The 20,886-nt window shown below is 31.9% G+C and overlaps 1 protein-coding gene and 1 long non-coding RNA gene across 4 annotated transcripts in view; one reads left to right on the plus strand and one right to left on the minus strand.

Moving 5' to 3' along the window:
- Window positions 1–992: 992 nt before the first annotated feature.
- Window positions 993–20,886, plus strand: part of cue (Low-density lipoprotein receptor repeat domain-containing protein cueball) — a 41,896-nt gene continuing 22,002 nt past the window's right edge. Inside the window, exon 1 of one of the 3 annotated variants that reach the window (XM_074121493.1) lies at window positions 993–1,200. In XM_074121493.1, the coding sequence (XP_073977594.1) occupies window positions 1,194–1,200 (7 nt within the window). In that variant the 5' untranslated portion in view covers window positions 993–1,193. Of the gene's footprint in view, window positions 1,201–4,698; window positions 4,830–8,162; window positions 8,385–20,886 lie in introns of those variants that run through there. The other 2 variants (XM_074121529.1, XM_074121489.1) reach the window with 2 other exon arrangements.
- On the minus strand, window positions 12,924–15,216 carry LOC141451167 (uncharacterized). Its single transcript, XR_012456568.1, has 2 exons — window positions 15,135–15,216; window positions 12,924–13,285 (listed from the first exon to the last, which is right to left on the minus strand). It is a non-coding gene; the product is annotated as an uncharacterized lncRNA (long non-coding RNA).

Raw genomic sequence — 20,886 nt, forward strand, 5'->3', positions numbered from 1 at the left:
AAAATGAGGAATTTCGTTTTGAGTTTATAAAAATACTTTTATAATTTTGTTTTGTTTCTAATTTTTTATGTTTTTAAATTTTGGCTGTTTTTATTTTCATTCGATTAGAATGTATATTTTTAGTTATCAATTCAAGTTTTTATTTATGTTTTATAAGGTTTTATTTTGTTGTATTTAACCAAACTCCATTTGTATAGGGTAGAACCCTTAAAACAAATAAAATTATTCTATTCTATTCTATGATTGGCCAAACATATAATGAGCTCATGAGAAGAACTAAACCCTCGAATTATGCGACATAACACAACCTGTAAACGTATAGATTATGTGAACTAAAAACTTCAGAAGAGCTAAAAAATTCACAAGGAAAAAATATAAACGAACATCTTGGTTAAACTTCTGGAAAATCTTAATTAGTGAAAGGAATTAATCTTATTTTCTTCGTGATTGTTTTTATACAACAATTTGAACTCGACTGCATTGTCACAATCGCTTTTTCAGTCAAAGATAGTATTAATTTGAAGTTAATGGTTACATTACTTCAAACAGTTCTATTCTCTTTTATCAGATAGTGAAACATGCTATGAACCTCAATTCTTTCTAAACAAGTAAACATTTTTTCAAATAAAATTGGTCAGTCTTTTTAATGAAAATCTTACAAGTTTCCTGCAAATTACGGATAGCCGTAATAGAGGTGATAAATTTCTTCGATTTTTTATTTATTAAAAGCTCCTGAGAAAGTGAGATGATACATATCTTTCAAGGACAAATTATGACTATAATTTCAGAGCAGTTAGAAGTATTAACAATTTCTAGTACTCCGTTTTAGTAAACATTTATTATAACATTAAAAATAATTGTTTAAATGCCGTTAACTTGTTGTTTTATCCTTTGAAAACAATTTATGAAGAAAAGGTATGAATCATTTTAGTCCCCACTCTATTCTTTCATCTCGCCCTACTGTCTGTTGTGAGATGTGCTGTCAATGTAGTACAGGCGCGCATGGGAATCACACTACTACTAACCAGATGATTGCGAGAAATTTCAGTGCCGGACTAATGTGTGCTGTGGAACATGTTAAGATCAGTGCAGTGATTAGAATGCCATGTATGAAGTTACCTCTTTTGTGTGGAAGTTTCTAGTGAAAAAGGTTTTTCAAATTATCATCCAAAGGAATATGAAAATTTTAAGAGATGAGAAGTAAGTCTTAGACAATATACGCATATTTTTTTGTGTAATTAGAACAGTTCATACATTATTTTAAAGCTTTATTTTATTAAACATTCATGAGCAACCAGAAAGAATTTTCATTTTCATCTAGTGTTGCTACCTGACAAAAGTATGCATTAAGTTTATTCATTTCTCAAAAATGTATTAAAGAGTATCTCTTAATCTGAATATTGACATAATAATAATACTTTATTTATTTAAAAAAAAAAAATATATGTATACATAAATTTTTAAGAAAAAAGTATATAGGCATGGCTACGTGCAGCCGTCTGCCAGAGTTCACTATAAATGAAAAAAAAACTATAAAGACATGAGAATATTGACATAAGTGTGTGTAATTTAACTATTTTCTAGTGAATAAGATTAATTCTTCTTATTCTAAAATAAATGTCTTGAAATAAGAAAACTGGAGAGTTTTACACATGTCCTGCTGTTCTTAAAGTGTACTAATAAATATGTCTGATCAACTTCGTTGATAAGCGACTAGCTGTCTGCTGTGTACATCTTTATTAGACAAGAAAAATTCCATTCATTATTATTATAATAGTGATATTTAAGCATCCTCTTTTCCACCATTAGAAGATGCCCAATAATTTAGTTTAATTTTATTCTGAATAATATTTATTCGGAATAAGGAAACTGGTATTTAATTTTGGTTGTTAGGATTAACTTTTTCTCTTACTTCTCTCTTTCTCACTCCCTCTCTCTCTAGCTCTTCATTGAGTTTTCCCTTATTTAATCCATAAAATGATTTCCTTAATAATTCTTTGTCGATTTTAGACAATGATGACAATGGTTTTCATTCTAAATGAAGAAATAATGATAATTCTATTTTTATTTTTAATAACCTCTTTTCAACGGTCTCGTTTTTTATTTATTTTACGAAAAAATAGGCGATCACTTTACTATTGGAATTAGGAAGCAAGGCCTTGAGATATGTTAATGTTTTATAAGAAATGTTTTTTGAAATATGTTAATGCCAAAAGTTTACTACTGCTGTGTAAAACTTTTAGGTTTTTGTTTTTAATTTTCATTGCCTTGCTGTTTTTTTTTTTTTTATGAGCCATTGTTCATAAAATAACTAGAACTTTTGATCTAAGAATTGTCTAAATGCCATATTTTTCATGATTTCCTATTTATTTCTTATCTATCCTTTTCATAATTAGCATATCTGGTATTACTAGTTATTTGTTTTTACATAATATTTATGATTAGATAGTAATTTTAATCTTGACACTTTTAATGATAGCCTAGCGGTTAGAGGCGAGTTCCCGCAAAGCTGACATGTAGGACTGGGTTCGATTCTCAGTCTGGAATTTATAGTATTGAATATTAGCTATTCGTCTCTGCCCACGATATATGATCGGTAGTTGGACGTAAAGCTCGCCTTAAAAAAATAGGCGATTGCTTTACTAGTGGAATTAGGAAGCATTAGCCTGAGATAACTAACTGGCTTTTAATAACGATTTTCGCAAAATAACTTTGCAATCTAGAAATTAAATATTTGTTTATTACACATGTGTAAGTTTAAATTATACAAGATAATGTTCAATAATTTGCAACTTTTTATTTGTAACCATACCCTATCACTATTGGAAGAGATAGACTCACCACTTCTTCAGGAGTGTTGACACCCCTGCGGGTGTCCCTTTAGCAACCGAACTAATTATGAATATTCTAAATGAAACAGTACGTTTAACTACATGCATAAATTTATATATAAACATATTCAATTCCTTCGTTGCAAATTAATTCGCGACAACGCCCTTAAAACACCAGTTTTCAGCTCAGGAATAGTTAGGAAATGTGCCTTAGGTCTGTGTAACGGAAATGAGAAAGTTCTCTGAGCTAAGCTTCATGTAGGGAATCGCTGTTGCTTGCAGCTTCCTGGATGTTGCAATCCCACGGGTTCGTAGCACAGTACTCCATTAACTTCCACTACGATTGGGCACAGAACACTTCATTACATTCACGTAAAGAAGCACCTAAGGGGGCTACCTTCTCTTGGAGATAGCTTCGGCAAGGGGAATAAACCCTTTGAATCAAAGAGTTAACTTTCCATTTAATTTGTATTACGTGACTTGATGCAGGTTTTACACCTTTAATTATTTGCTTCTGACTAAGCGGAGACTTGTACCTTCGAGGAATAATAGTATTTTTAAATGACCAAGTATTTTGTTAAAAAAAAAAATTATTAGAATTCATTGCTAGTCTCCATATACTATTAAAATAATCATAAATGGTTAAATCATAGTGATGTCACTTTATTGTTATCAAAGTTGAATGATACATGTTTTTTAATAATTACGTCCTTCTACTTCTCAAAGGTCTTCATTTTCATTTAGTTTTTCAAAAACAGCAATCGAAGATTATGCGGTGAAATAAAACTTTATTAAAGTAATAAAGAGGTAAGGTCTGTGAAAAATGGTTTTGAATTCGCTCATTCTGTTTATGGATGTGTCATGTCGGCAGCATAACTTAAAAAGCTTGGAAGCTCATATCTATCACATTCGTATTAAATTTATCACCAGAAACCTTGCCTTGCTACTCTCTAAGAAGTGTTGCGTAATCGTGTACCGTTACTTAGTGGATCGAATGTTGCGATTTTTTTAATAATATATTTTTATTTAACATAAATACAAATTTTCATTTCCAAGGTGCGGGAATTGGAAGAGATTCAACTCCTCCTCATAGGTACAATAGAATATTATTATTAGCATTATAGGTTTTTTATTTTACATTATTCTCATTCAATGGGATGAGAGAACCTCTCCCGTGAGCTTTACATTGATGGCTACTGAATTTGTAGTATATTTGAGTATACTATATTGGGGTAGTGTAGTACAAATGGTTCATACATTCATTTTAAAAGAACGCTCGTGATTGGGACAGCTGCCCACGTGATGGTCACAACGCTGTTTTCCTCGATTCTCAGAATTCTGTAATTTATAATTCAAATTATGTTTTGCTTAGGAAATAATAAAATGACTCATTCTAGCTATTTTTTTATTTTCTTTTATTTTTAAACTTGTCCTGATAAACTTACGGAATGTTATAGAACTGTACATTTCATTTATTTGCCTTCACAAGGATGATTTAATATCTCTTAGTTGAATCAATCTCTTGTTAAAATGCAATTAAATTTTATTTCTAAATACAAGCTCATTATTCTTAAGCTTATGATTGAATACTTATAGCAGGCGGTTCACCATACGCTTTCATTTGTATTTATTTCATACTGTAAATATAATACTAAAATAATGTTTGCAAGTAATAATACGATAGTCACTAAAGAATTTCTATTGTTTCATATTTCCCAATATATGCTATTTTGGGAAAAGTTTAATTAAAATTTTTATTTTTTTGTCTTGGGTTTTATACTCTTCTATTACTTGAAATTAAATACTACTTTTTTTTGTAATAAAATTATTATTTTCCATTTAATCGTCCTGGCATCTATAAGACACTGCATTGTGCTGGAATCTGGTGTGTGAATTAGAAATCAACCTCTAAACTAGATACTTCCTCTCCTTCGACAGACAACTCAAATTCATTCGTACCACAAAATAGTTTAATCCAGCTTATTATGAAGAATATATGTAAGTAAATAATATAATAATTATACTATTTGATACTATAAAATATTAAATGTAATTTTCTTCAAAGAGCATACATTTATCACTAATCACCAACTGGATAGAATTCAATTGGTATGCCATTATTCGCAATTTCTGGAATAGTTAATGCAGATAAAACATTTATCATCTGAAAATATTGAGAGGAATTTTTGAGAGTTAGAACTACTTACTTTTTTTAAGCTAAATCAGATTAAATATGTAGCCTATATGTTCTGTCAAACATGTAAGCTATATCTTTACGCCATATTATCAATAATTTTTATTTTCTCTAATCTCTCGTAAGGGGAAGAATAGAATTTTAACAGATAAGGTTTCACTTCATATTCATTTTGACTTCGGCGTACTAAAGTGTTTTTTTTTTAATTGGCATATTTGTTGTGTATCTGTCTTGACAAATATTGGTTGATTTTATTAGCTACAGATTTCTGTATTACCATCTACGACATTATAAATACTTCTGCACTAAATTTTACTAGTTCTTTCGAATTTAGTCTACTTCGGTACAAAGATCAGCGTGGTGTATGTTCGAAGTAAAGGTACAATTAATCCAAATGAAGGCTAAAAGTTGGGATTCCGAATAGCGTGAGGTTTAACCTGACTTTGGAATTTGCTGTTAAGAGCTCCAAATGAGTATTTTGTTATTACATTAAATTGCCAAATTCAGTTGTTCGAAACGATATGGTTCCAGTGATTGATTGCTACATTATATCTCGGAGGCATTTCTTGAACTAGGTGGTGCGTTGGACGACTCAGGCTTCACGGTGAATCAGACCTAGCCGAAATTCTATTGAGCATCAAGAAAATGAGTTCTTGAGAGTTATTTACTGTAAGATGTATTTATTTATCAGCCCTATCAGAATTAAATTAAGAGAAGAGACTCATTTGCTGATAGATCATATGTCAACCTGCACAAATATTTAAGACACCAATTGCTTTTTAGTTCTACCAGACCAATAATTAAATATTGATTTGTACGGTCGTTGCATTCCGATCTGATACAGCCCTTAACCAAGTCAGATGAACTTCGTAACATTGGTTTTAAGAGAAAGTTCTATCATGCATTAAGGTAGAAAATATTGTAAGCTTCATTAATCAGATTGGGAGGTTTCGTTGTGCGGACATGTAGAATATACCTATAAAATGGTTGAATGTGAGATTGTACTAGATGCTGCAGTTCTGGATTGATAAGGTCAGATAGTGTATTTGGAGACTTCAAGGTCCATATTAGAGAAAAGTGCAACAGTAAATAGACAAAACAAGGTCTTTGTTAAGATTGGAACCTCCCGCGAAGAAGTCTGAAATCTGAAGATATTTCACCAGGAGCCACTTTCTGTACCCAACTGATCTCTAGATAGTGCAGATAGCTAGAGCTCTAGATAGATAGTGATAGCTGTAGAACGCTCGTAGGAAGAGATTTGGATGATGCGCAGTTGATGGTTAGATTAATTAGTGTTGAATATAGGCATTAAAAAGTAATTTAAATAGATTTGGGTACTAGTCTGGCCGGCCAACATTTCCAAAGAACAGTAATCTTAAATTGTTTTTCTTTACTGATGACGTTTGTAAAATAGCTACTTTTATATGAAAATTTAGAAAGCTGAAGTATGACTGAACCCTGTTTTAAATTCCTTTCGTTTCTTGGTCTCAGTTTGATGTAAAGAAATTTCATTACAATGTTCAAGATGTTTTCAGTGTAAATCACACAACTCTCATTAATTTGTAATATCTTCTTAATTGTTCTATTTAATCAAATAGAAAATATATCGTTAATATTTACCTACAAAACATTGCATCCGATAGATGACAAATTTCTGCTCAACGTTTTAGAGAATTTAGAATGAAACTATTTACTAGTTTCTTCTAAGCATCCCCGTTGGGGGAGTGTACAAGTCACTTCCTTCGGGAATCTGGGCGTTCTGATCGGTATACCAGTTTAACAACACATACTGACATCCCATAAAATACATACATACAAACTACATAGATAGTTGATGTGAGCAAATAATTAGGTTTAATGCTTAAGCTCTTCATAACACAAACTCTCACACCTGCACATTCGCCATAGACGTCTACTCATTTATACAAAAATACTGGTACACAGGGAGCCACAACTGATCTTTATGGTCGCAATAGATTTGGTCTATCGTTACTCCCTATTTGTCTTTTTTTAAACAGAGTATCAGTAACTCTTACATTTCTTAAAGGCTGTGTTAATTATATGCGTTTATTACCTGATTGAGTAATTAATTGATTGACCCAGTAGGTATGCTAGAAGAGTAGGTGATTATTTTTTTATTTCTATCATTTTGAAAGCATGTAAGCTTTGTCAAGCAAATCTAAGTGTGCACTGTCCATTGGCATTTATGAAATTTTATTCAGGATAATAGCTATTGATAAAATTTTGTATTTTCTTTTAAATGATTAAAACAAATAAAAAACAGTCAAACGTGTGGTTGCAACGTTTATTTTTACTAATTAAACCGCTCATTAAAAAAAAATTAGTTATTCTATAACATTAGTTTGCCTAATATTAATATTATTGGTGCGAATAAATGTAAGAATTAAAAACTTATTATTAAAAAAATCGTACTGCTGACCGTAGTTAACGGCAACGGCTAGACTAAAACACTGTAAACCTGTCGCAATGTAACCTCACTACTCAATGACAAGTAACGTGGCATTTCTTAATTAGCATTTGTGAATTGTATAATTCTCTTACATTCGGCAACATGTTGCTTATAAATAGGGAGTATTGTTTTATTGCTGATAAAAAAAATACAAATCCGGATCATGTAAAAAAAAGGAAAGTGCTGAGCATGTTCTATATTGAGTTTTGTTTTTTTTAATTTTCTGTGCAATATGTGAAGTAGATATAAGGTTATTTCAAGAAGTTGCTGTAAATGTATGAATTTATACAAAGGTCCAAGAAACAGAGTTTCAATTGGATCCAGGTTTTTTTTATAAATTTGTCCCTTTTAAGCAGAGAAAAAATGTCCCTTTCTTACCTGAAAAATTTATTCGCTAGATATAAAATACTAGATAAATAATTGAAAAGATCGTTTATATTTTTTAAATTATTCGTAAAATAGGGAAGATAGAATCATTTCAATTCGTTCCTTAACTACAATTATTGAGGGTATGCATTCATTTTTTATCTACAATGAAATATTTTTTATACCCAATAAACTTAAAAATAAATGTGCCTGCAGTAGTTTCATTATAATCCCGGCTCGTCGGCTATTGGAAAAGTGGGGATTTTAGAGTTGGTACAAAACACAACCTGTTTCCCATTATTCATTCCCATATCAGCAGCGCATGTGATGGTTGGTGGTGAAGTAGTATAGTAAGAAGAGCTATTGTGAACATAGTAATTTTGTGAGCATGGGAAACTGAATGAGGGTTCTGTGTTATCTTTTGTATCGTAACTTCATTATATTGGATTTATAATGGTGGCTTGCTGTTTAATTGCATACATCTTAATTCTTAGTATAGCTTCTTCGACTAATGGTGAATGGGGTAAGTAAAATGATTTCCATTGAATTATTGCTAAGAAAAGTACTGCATACTGCCAAATGATGAGGTCGCGTAGGCATAAATCTATTTTTAATTTAAAAAAAAAATACATCTTTAGAAAAAAAAAGTTACTGTAATACTCATGCCCTGACAATTGGCACAAATAATCAGCAGTCTAGACACTTTCATTTTGAAACACAACATAAAAGTGGTGGATTCTATTCTAATTTATTACAATTAAAGGCACAGGAGGATCTAATGAAGTTCCAGAATGTATTGCCAATCTTAGAACTCAGCTCTTTAGTTACAATTTTTGTAAGCTGTAGGGCCGCCAAAAAAGTGAAAATCTAAAGAGTACGCGTGTGGTCACGACCCTGAGACCTTCGCACTCTTGATCCAGAGCATTATCAACTCTTCCCGAATCAGGCTAAGATTTTCGTGCTGCAGACACTAATTGCATATAATTTTTATTTTTCTCTTAAGCTGCCATTTCAAGATATAACTTAAGATTGGTCCACTTCTATTCATTATAATGTTCCCAGTTTCCTAATTATTTTCTGTTTATGAAATAATATTTTCTATTTGATTTCTAGCCAGGAATTAAATTTTCTATTTTACACTATCGTATGTTGTGACATTTGTATTCCTATTTTACCCTAAATTTTTTATGAAATAAACTAATTTTCTATAGCTGTACAAGAATTTGTGCCGTAAAAATAATCATAATTATAATGGAACACTATTGATTGATAATATTTCATATGGAGTTGATCAAACTTTCCAGTTGAAACCTTGCTTTTACCTTCTCGTGGTCCACGCGGGTTTGAAATTTAAACAGACGATTGAATGTTATTTCTTACGTGTTAACGATTTTCCAAGTTTATGAAAATCTCATATTAAAGCTTTCTTGTGAAAAGTTGGAAGAACTAGTTTAAATAAATGTTTTAAATATTCTTTTTAATGTTTATTTTTATAATTGCTGGTATGCAAGTTAAATTGTAGGAATTTATTATATATTCTACTCTTTTAAAAGATGTAATTAAATATTGGCAACTCTAAAAGGTGTGTAAGGTAGGTGCATGGATTCCCACGCGAAGACCACAGTTTTGAATTCATCTGCCTGCTTAGATTTTCTTTCTCTAATAGTCTCTAATGATTAACTGTCTTATCTGTAACTAGAGAACATTGAGACTGAAAGTGCACTAAAAAAGGCGCTGAGCGACAACTATTTAAGAAGTTGCGCCCTAAAACTACCTACTATATTTTTATTTTAATGTATTTCTCATGAAAAAAGGTTCTTGGTCTAGTTAGGGACGATTAAGTGTTGGAATGGATTCCACGATGAAGTTGTATTAATAAGGCCAGTCTAACGGAAAAAAGTACTGGGAAGTAAATGATGACAGTGAATAGTATAGAAAAATACAAGCTAAGTATATGTGGGGTACAAAGAAAAATTAGGTCGATAACAGAGCAAACTCAACTGGAATGGAAGATAATGGAGAAGTGATCATCTAAAAAAAAAGTGGAAGTGAGCTGGCGACTACATCGTTTGAAGACGGTAGAGATTGAGCAAGGGAATTATTGGGTGGTTTCCTGTGGAACGAGTGCAAAAAATGGAAATGTTAAATTGAACAAGAATTTTATATATCTGCTGGGCATAATTACCTTCAGACACACCTGTGATGAAGGATGGAAGATTATTTGCAAGGACGCTACATTTTTATTATGACGATTCTGAAATAAGAATAAGAAGGAGTGATATACACTGCTTGCCATCGTGAAATGATTGTTGAACTCTCATAATGTCCGGATAGTTTAAATCATAAGTTTTGGTTACATTTAATGTACGTAAAGGTCTAACATATTTTGATGGTGTTGCTAGAATTCTCAACTACGAGGGTCGTTTGAAAAGTCCGTGCAAAAATAAAAACTACTTAATTTTTGGGGGTAAACCTTTTTTATTTTTCAACATAGTCTCCTTTTAGGCTTATACACTTCGTCCTAACTAAGTTTGTTGATCCCTTCCGAATAATAGGATTTGTCCAAGTCTGAAAAATAGCCATTCGTTTCTGCAATCACCTCCTCGTTTGAATAAAATCTTTTTCCCGCCAGCCATTTCTTCATATTGGGGAACAAATAGTAGTCCGAGGGAGCCAAGTCTGGAGAATAGGGGGATGTGAAACGAGTTGGAACCCTATTTCCATTAATTTTGCGACCACAATTGCTGAGACGTGAGCTGGTGCGTTGTCGTGATGGAAAAGGACTTTTTTGTGGGCCAATCGTGGGCGTTTTTCTTGCAGCTCGGTTTTCAAACGGTCCAATAACGATGAATAATATGCACCTGAAATAGTTTTACCCTTTTCCATCACAGTTATGACAGTCGCCATAATCTTTCCGGCCGAAGGAACGGTCTTCGCCTTTTTTGGCGCAGATTCCCCCTTGGTAACCCATTGTTTAGATTGTTCTTTGGTCTCAGGAGTGTAGTGATGTATCCATGTTTCATCCACAGTGACGAAACGACGCTTAAAGTCCTGCGGATTCTTCTGGAACAGCTGCAAACCGTCCTTGCAACACTTCACACGATTTCGTTTTTGGTCAAGCGTGAGCAATCGCGGCACCCATCTTGCGGATAGCTTTGTCATGTCCAAATGTTGATGCAAAAGATTATGTACCCGTTCATTCGAGATGCCCACAGCACTAGCAATCTCACGCACCTTCACTCTTCTGTCATCCATCACCATATCATGGATTTTATCAATGATTTCTGGAGTAGTAACCTCAACAGGGCGTCCAGAACGTTCAGCGTCACTTGTCCCCATATGGCCACTCCAAAAATTTTGAAACCACTTATAAACTGTTCTAATCGAAGGTGCAGAGTCACCATAATGTTTATCAAGCTTCTCTTTAGTCTCCTGAGGCGTTTTGCCTTTCATAAAGTAGTGTTTAATCAACACACGAAATTCTTTTACGTCCATTTTTTGAAAATCACTCGACTTCCTCGATTCAAACGAATGCCAAACACAAAGAAATAGACCGATCTGGCTGAAACTTGGAGTGTGTTCTTCCAAGAGATGCTACTAACTAAACGTAACCTCGATACGCGCCAGTGGTGTTATCTCTCTGACTTTGCACGGACTTTTCAAACGACCCTCGCAAAATTACTAGTTTGAATTAAAAGGTACTATTAATATGTCCTTCGAAATATTTACATAATTTGTAATTTTAACACTAAATTTGAAATTTTGCATAAATTATAGGAGTGGTTTTTACATAACAGACGACAGAAGAGGTCTGAATGAGTACAAAAATAGAGTAACATTTCTTTACCCTATCTTGGCCGAACAATAAATGTTAAGTTCGTTTAGGATTGCTTCTTATTTGCAGAACTATAAAGGCAGCCATCTCTCTTGCCAAACAATTCAGCTGAATTTATTTTTTTCCGAATATCTGTTCATGATTGCCCCGTTGCTTTGAGACTGAAGTATATCTCTACACCATAGTAATAACTTGCTTATAACGCCCGTCTCCGATGTTGCGTTTTGTAGAATTAGGACGTTGTTGTACATATGTTCGTACATAATTAAACTACCATGTTTGCTGTAAGAAGGAGTATTCAATAAACAATAAAAATTGTTTTCCTGCGGGCTCAAGTAATAGCTTTGGTTGCTTGGTGAGCTAGGCCTGGGGAATAGATGTACTGGTCCAAGTAGCGATTCAAAAGGAATGAATATCAGAAAGGAAATTACTTTATTAAACTTCCGTACTTAAGTACGCTTAACATAGAATAAACGTCAATAAGAGTATTTTAGAAAACTCTATATTGGGACAAACTTGTTTAATATTAGAAGAGTTAGCCTTTCTGTTTATGATTATTTAAAAAATATTCTATTTTATTAGATTAGAAGAATACTTTTTTTTAAAAGAATTAAAGAATGCAATTAAGCAATAATTTCCTAAATAATTGTAATTTTCATGATTATCAGTGTTAATATTTTTATTAAATATTGAAGAGAGAATTTTAACTTATTTACTGTGAAAAATTTGTATTTCTTTATTTAATTCGGTTAATATTGCTTCTGCTCTTTTCCACCTGTTATCGAGAATTTCAAGTTTAACTTATCTATTTACTTTAAATATAATCTAACGCAAACAGTTGTTTATTTATATTATCTTGTTTTCTCTTTTCGATATATGTAAATCAATATTATTATTTTTGATGTAATCCATTGTCTTATCTGGTGCAATGTTTAAAAAAAATAAGAATGAAAAGACGTGATTGTGTGCTACATATTCAGACTTTCAATTTTAGAACGTAAATTTTATTTACAATTTCACACATTAGACACGTAAAGATTAAGTCGTAGTCACTCATGCTAATCAAGGGCAACTTGAAATTAGCTATTTCGTTTTCTCGTTAACAGATTTTTAAAATTTTATTTTCCTTAATGATTTTTTTTTTTTTAAGGAGTAAAAATTTGAATGAGAATTTGCGTATTATGTAAGCACACGGAGGTTAGTAAATATGTTAATAGTTTGCAACAGTTATTATTAAAATGCCATTTATTTTCTAAAATTAGCGAAATGTTTCAAGAAAATACATTCTACTGCTCCTCTCACAAACTATTCACTCCCAAATTATTGAATTGACCAATTTTTAAAAATAATTAATTATTTAATTACAATTTTTATATTTATTAGTATAAGAGAAATTATTAACTTTTTTTTTTTTTGTTTAAATTGAACATATTTTTAAACCTTTTGATTTTAAGAGATCCTTTTATAGTGTGTCCTCTCTTCAGTATGTAGGACTGTGTGAAGGCGAGAGATGTGTCATCCAGGTGACCGGTTCAAATTTCCCTGAGCCACTTCTTTTGGGATTTTCGCTTCCCCACGGATATCCCATTCTATAAATACAAAGAAAATTAACATTAATTCCCGCCACACAATGTGGTGTGCAGCTCCTGTACAGACTGTGTTAGGAGCGAGGACATATTTGATAGCGATGCTCCTTTGATATGAGATCTCTGAGAACGAAAGAGTTTAGCGAGAAAGACCTGGACCTTGTATAAAGGAGTGCTAGAAGTGTCGTGGATTGTCTTGGAAAAAGCCACAAGTTTCTTATTTTAAGGAATGAAACAGTTGACAATTTTTTATTAGGAAAATTAAAGTAGAAAAGTCTTAGGCAAGAATTCCGTTGTTTTATATATTTCTATTTATTTAGTTATTTATTTATTTATTTTTACTCCAGAAAAGAAGGACTAACTTGCTTGGATTCCAGTTGATTTGAATTCATACCTATTTAAGATATTTTATTGAAGCTGCTATGAATAATCTTGTTAGGTTTAAAATAAATTGTATGTAAACTTAGAAACGTATCATATTTTAAAGTAATATAACAGTGAATGATATTCTATCTGATCATTTTAGAGAATTTATAGTAATTTCAAAGTAGACTGTGGAATATCTCATTCAGTTATACATGAAATAGGAAACCATAAATATTAGTAAGTGTTGTATATTTAGCAGTTTCATGTTCTATACTGTTTACGTTGAAAATCAATCCCTCTAGAAACTTATTGTGACTAGTTTAGTGTTTGTTTTCTTCTTCTCATTTTATTAATAGCAACGACAAAAAGAAAATATATTTATTCTTTATTGTTTTAATTATTATATGGTGTACAGCCTATATTAATCGATCTCTCTACTGAATTTCATCATTATTGTCCATATAACATTTTATTGAAGAAAGAATAGATTGATTTAATTTTGTTACATAGTTGAACTCTTTTTAAAACTATTGTGGTGATGCCACTTCTGGCATCGTTTCTGTTATTAAATCCTTCTACAGGAACAAAATGCTTCAGGGATTCTTAACAAAAATTAAAACTGTCCCGGTAAGACAGTTGTATAAGGTTTGACCGTCAAAAACTGCAGGAAAAAGCGTAACGTTGAAAATCACCGAACTTTGACGATTTTTTTCTCTTTTTCTATAAAAGATAAAATTCCCAAATTTTCTTTATAATATAGGGCAAATCCTCCTTTATGACTGAAATTTTTCTGCAACAACCCAGATCTAATAGGTTTCCAGAAAAAAGTTGCCGAAAATGAGCAAAAACGGCTTTTTCAAAAAATGTTCTTGTTACTTTTTTTGTAAACAACGTAGCGCCTAAACGCGCGAACTGATTTTCATGAATGAGGTGTCATTCGATTCGGAATTTTATGTAGATGTGCCTTTGGGGGGGGGGGAGGTCTCGACGCTGTACATAGAATGGGAGAGGAGTTAGCCCCCTTTAAGTAAGGCCCCCTCCAAAATCATTATTACTAATTACTCTGTAAATCTTGGCCCGATTTTGATAAAATTTGGTAGGATGATAGGGTTAGGACTCCCCTACGTAACATTAAAGCGGCGATCTGCTCTTACACTTGTTAAGGGGAAGTCTAGCAATCGTTTCAAATTATCGAAACGTGAACCGATTTTCATTCGAATCGAAATTTTGTACAGATTTGCACTTTAAAAGTCTCGACGCTATGCCTCACCAGGAGGGGAGTTTGCCCCACCCAAGTAAGGCCCTTTCTAAAACTATTATTACCAATATTTCTATAACGCTTAGTCAGATTTTGATAAAATTTAGCACGATTTATTGCTATTGCTACTATAGTGTTTCATTAGACAAACATTTTGTTTAGTAAATTGTTGCAAAGGAAATCGTATGAATGAAATATATACATATATATTGTAGGCAATAAACTTACATAATTTCAGATGAATTTTTATTGACCTATTGTTGTTCCCTCTCTTCTATTGCCCTGGCTTGAATTTGTCCTAACTCTTAACTAAATTGGCGCCTTCTCAAACTTATAAATAAACCAATTGAGTTCATAAGTTCTCCATACTATAATTAGATCTTTCAATTTTTTTTTTTTTTTCACGCACTTTTTATTTTTTCTAAAACAATTTTTTTAAATTTATATAAAGATTCGTTGTAATTTAAATAAACTTCCTAGATCATTGTAGGAAGAAATAAACTAAGATCACACTAGGGATGCTATTTAGGGGCCAGATGGGGCTTTATGCTACGCTATAAAGTATTGGTTTTCTTTATGCATGATGATTTCTCAAAATTATTCAGTTACTAAGGAAATCCGAGTTTCTCTGAGTTCCCCCATAATTGCAAACGATTTTATGTTGAGAATGGTATCATTATGTCGAATATTGGACTCCCTTTCCTTGCTGTCAATGAATTGGGATTTGTTTTGGGGAAAAAAAAACAAATCTCCCAGACCCAAAACACAAATATAAAACAAAAGCAAATTTGGTTTCGTCCAAAACACGATTGTACTTACAGAACCATACTCTAAATATTATTACATTTTTCTTTTAATTTCTTTAACGCTGATAATAGAATTGCAACAGTATGTTGAATGTTGTCAACATGACCTTATTTTAGCTCGTTCTAATTATCTATTTTATTTAGAAATATTAGTATTTAAATATTTCTTACTGTAATTGGAATTTCTACGTGGGTTAACATTAATTTAATAAGGACACTAATTGCTGATCTTATTTGAAGTTTAATTAGTTTCTAGCTTACGCCACTGAAAAAAAACAAAAATTTAAAAATGATGGAGGTAACTGAAGAAGTAAGACGAAGAGAAATCGGCAATAATTGTCTTTATTCTTATTCATAGAAGTTTCTCTTTATTTTGTAAGTTCTGTCGTAATATTTCCCCGAAAGAGGAAGAATCACGGTCAGCAAATAAAGAAAACAGGAGGGGTAAAATCAGTGATAAAGATACTGCATTCATTTTGATGTATCCCTCGATTTGCAAAGCACTTTGAGGGAATGGTAGAGGAAAATTTTTCTCCAAAGTACCACTTCTGTGCTGTTTAGGCTTCATTATCTTACTTCAATATATAACTAAAATCCCACATTCGACGAAAATCGATCAACAAAATTTCTAAAATATAAAGGGAAGTTCATTTTAAGACGGCTCAAATGCTTAAACGGTTAATCTGAGCAAAAAACGGTAGAGGAAAAAATTTGTTGCCCGTCACCTCTTTACTGCCTTGGCAATATTTTTAGTAGAAAAGGGATGAAAAAATACATAAAAATGACCTATCGCGTGCTCTTCTTTCTCTTTGATAACAAGTTAAAAAATTGAAATATGGTTAATTAATACCAGATTTTGAAATGGCCTAGCCTAACCTTTAATTTTGAAGATATCGAATTGTAGTTTCCTGCTTCTTTCATAACTTTTTATACTCTAAAACTGTGTACATGAAAATGGGGGTCAACTGCGAACCCTCACTTTTGGTCGCGCGTCAGCCGCGTATGCGGGCAGGAATCTAAAATCAAGTCACATATTCTGAAACTAGATGTGACGGGCAACAAATTTTTCCTCTACCATTTTTTGCTCAGATTAACCGTGAAATGCATTTTAGCCGTCTTTAAATGAACACCCTGTATATTTTATCGTTTAATTTTTTTCGAAATTGCTGCCAAATATATATAAAACACATGCATTTACTTTGTGTCTTTGTTATTTAGGTTCATTCCATATAGTTTATTAAATAAATACATAGCTTATTAAATAAAAAATTAAATAGGCCTTTTATATGAATTTTGTTTCTAGGAATCTTCGCTTAAGCGAGAATTTTGAATTTAAGCTTTTTCTTAAGTTTCACATCACATTGACTATTTCTGTCTGTTGTTTATTAGTAATAAACCATGAAATCGTAAATAATAATTCTGAGTTGGAAAAATGTCAGTCAGTGATACTGAAAAAAGATGAAGATGAAGAGAACTATATATTTGCTTAAATGAATTTAACATAAACAAATTTGTTTTTAGCGAATAGAATATTTGAAAATCAATACAAGTGTGCTTTATATTTTTTTTTATAAATTATTATTATTCAGATTTAGATACATGTTGAGGAGATGGTTTAACATAAATTTTGGTTTATGACGTTGTTCCATAAAATTGTGTGTTCAGCTGTTGAAACATTTTAGTTTAAAAAATTATCATATACATATATCTTCTCATTGTTACATTTCAAATGGCTAGCTTACCTCCATCTTTCATAACTCTTATAAAAACATATTTCTTTGATTGCCTTATCACTTTAAGTAGCTACAGAAGATTTGTTTATGATTGTTAGCACATTAAAGTAATTGTTTCTGACAAAAATGATGGATTGATTAAAAAGATAAATACGTAGTTCTCAGTATCGAAAAATAAAGATAAACATATTCTTTATTTATTGACTTAACCCTCCAAAATTAATTTATAAGAAATTTTTGGCAAAATAAATACCATAATTATCTAAAGTGATTGCAATGATTTTTTTCTTTTTAATCTGTATTGACCTTGAAGTATATGAAACGTGTAAATATGTTTAAATAACAATATTCAAACAGGGAGATGTATTCTGTAGGAAAATCTACAGATCTTGGTGTAGCAACTTAAAACTGTTATCCTCAAAAGCGTATAATCCAATATCCTGGCCGTAATCCTTGACGCCGAATGTATATGAACTTTAGTTTTGTTTCTCTGTATCTGGAGATTGATTTTAGCCACTAATTTATTTTGTATCTATATAAGGATCAAGGCAAATAACGCATGCTCATTATTAATAAAATTTTAAATGAGATTTATTAAATGCTTTAATTCAAGTTGCTTTGAGGAACAATGAGCAAAACCAAGCTGAGATTCTATGATAGTAGGATAATGTAGAAAACGCCATATTTTGTTAAGCGAAGGATGGTTTATCTGGATCGCTGAACACTTCGAGGATTGAGGGCTTGGAATGAGTTGATGAACTACATCCTATTGTGCCCCTCCTAACCTACCTTGGCAATCTCTTAGCGATCTAGCAACGGGATTCACGTCTTAATCTTAATGAATTCAAGAGCCTCTGGACAGAGGTGGGAGACTGTCGAAAGTTGTCGGCTTATTAAGAGGATTAATCTGCCTCCTACAAGATACATGTTGGATCTAGCAAGGAAGCATTTGAGGTTTCTTGTGGTGTGTTATGACAGTGATTTCTTTTGTTATGGTCACCTGAATGCTATCGGAACGTAGGCTAACGCTATCCATACATAGGGTGCGATAGACCAGTATCAAAATTTGCCAAGTTTAGGATGTATGGCTCTGGCCATGATAATAAACTATCTAGGTCAGTGATATCTTAAAATATTGAACCCAGCTTTTTAAGGGGATTTTTTTTCCAATACAGAATTCATAAAGCGATAGCTTCGTTCGATTGATATTATTTCAATCCCTCCTGGGATTAGATAGATATGTAGGATTATTTTGCTTGAATAGAAATTCACCAAAGGATCTGATATTACTCTCTTGTTGGTGAGTCGACTGTAACTACTCAGGTAGACAGTCGGTGACCTGCTTGGAATAATCGATCCAAGAATTGGAATAATAAAAGGTCATAAACATTAAAAAAAAGTTTATTTGATGATTATCACTTATTTTTTTCCACTGAAATTAAAAATTGAGTCTTGCTCCGTTCAAACATTTCACATAAAAATGTACTTTCAACTGTTGTGTGAAGCAAGAAAACTTTTCTTCTTTAATTTAGCAGTCTGACTCTCGGATTTCTAGAAATAGAATGACAAGAGACCAAAAGCTGACATCATACCAACATTGCGCTCCTTCATCTGCTTAAACTGCTCACGGTCCGGTAAAGGATTCTTTCAAGGTTTTACGTTCAGATTTAAGAATGATTTGTCGGTACACATAGAAGAATACTTACAATTAATTGTATTTTAAATTTCTCTTGGTAAGCTTGTTTATGCTTATGTAGAAAATAGCTGAATTTTTTATTAATTTGAACGAATTTTAATAAAATCATTTAAAAAAAAAACGTGCCATCACAAGTCTCTTCTGTATGTACATATTTAACTATTTATTTAGTTTCTTACATATTTGCATTGGATTAATTGTATTTTTAGATTCTTTTTTATTTTTTTATATTTACTCGTTACAAAAGTAAATACTTTATTTCAATGTGGGGTCACCTTTTTGTTAATCGTTATTGTCTTCTTTTTATTGGCTGTTTCCATTTTATTCCCTGTTGTCGAGCCCCGCTACTTTTATGGTATATGAATAAAGAAGATCAACCCTTATACTTACCGGACTATTTTAATACTCAAGAAATAGTAAAGAGTTCCTGTCTCTCCTCCAATAGGGCATCACTTGTTACTATACTTGTGGTTATTAGTAGCTACTATTGTTTACATGCAGACTGAACTGAGTAGATGTGTACTTTATTAATTCTCGCCTATTTTGCATTCATCTTTTCAATAAATAAATACATTTTTGGTAAATGAGTAAAAGAGAAAATTCACTCCTTTCACCGCCAAAGCGTGAATTCCTTATATGCGATAAAACAGCCTAAATGTTCTAGCTCTGCTTAGTTGAATAGAGAAAAGGAACGTATGGAACGCAATGTGATAGAATTAATGTTTTTAAAAATAACAATCAAACTTCTTATACATAATAATCGTGGAAATTAATGCAATTAATTTTTAGATCCAAATTATTAACGAATTGAAATAAAAAGAATAATTGGAATGCTGGGTACAAGATGCATCAAGGTGTCGGCTGACCTAGCAGGTACTAAAGTAATTACTAACTGATTAGTATGGTACTCTACTCCCTTTGTGTAGTAAGAACTTGAGGCTACTCCATTCTAAGAGACACGCACCCCTTGTAACATGAGATATTACTTCTTTTCGGTAGATGATCAGAAAGGGAAGACTAAACAGGAGATGGGGTGCATTTGATGGTATTCACTCTTTACATTTCAGCCTGTTTCCCTTAATATTAGTCAAATGAAGATGATATCTAAGAACTTTAACATAGAACCCTCAGTTGTTGAATATTGAACACTTTGAAGAAAAAAATGACTGTTAGTGGACGTGATCCTTTTTTTTTTGGATTAAATTAATTATTTTTAACTCGAGATGAAAATTAAATTATAATTATTATTATTTCAACTTGAGGTAGTAAATTTGTCTTGAACAATCATCAAAGAGTTCAGCTTGTTTTTACATATTTTAAGCTCTGGTGTTTTGGGTTGAAATCCAGAAAAATAATTGTTCTCCAACTGCTAACCATTTAGGCATGGATTAGTGGCCTTTATTGGTGGCTCCGATATGATGATGAAGTGCGCTGTGGGAGAGAAGTATGATGGTACGTAAAAATGGGTTCTATTTTTTAACTTCTTTTAACCCATTTTTAGTTTTAACCCATTTTTCTGTCAAAATTAATATTATTTTATTGTATATTGTGATTCAATTGAACTTAATATTTCAAATTTATAAGTGCAGCTTGATTTCTAATTTCAAGTAAGAGAAGTTGTGTTTTGTTGACGGTCATTTATTACATTTTGCATTCAATATATTGAGAAAAAATACTGATTAGCAAAAAAGGTAGTAGGAGGCGTGGCCAGTGTTTTAAAATCTGGTGACCCAGGCACTCCAGTG

The sequence above is a fragment of the Rhodnius prolixus genome, unplaced genomic scaffold (genome assembly GCF_049639745.1).
Source record: "Rhodnius prolixus isolate KJV_2025 unplaced genomic scaffold, Rpr scaffold_1, whole genome shotgun sequence".
Lineage (NCBI taxonomy): Eukaryota > Metazoa > Arthropoda > Insecta > Hemiptera > Reduviidae > Rhodnius > Rhodnius prolixus.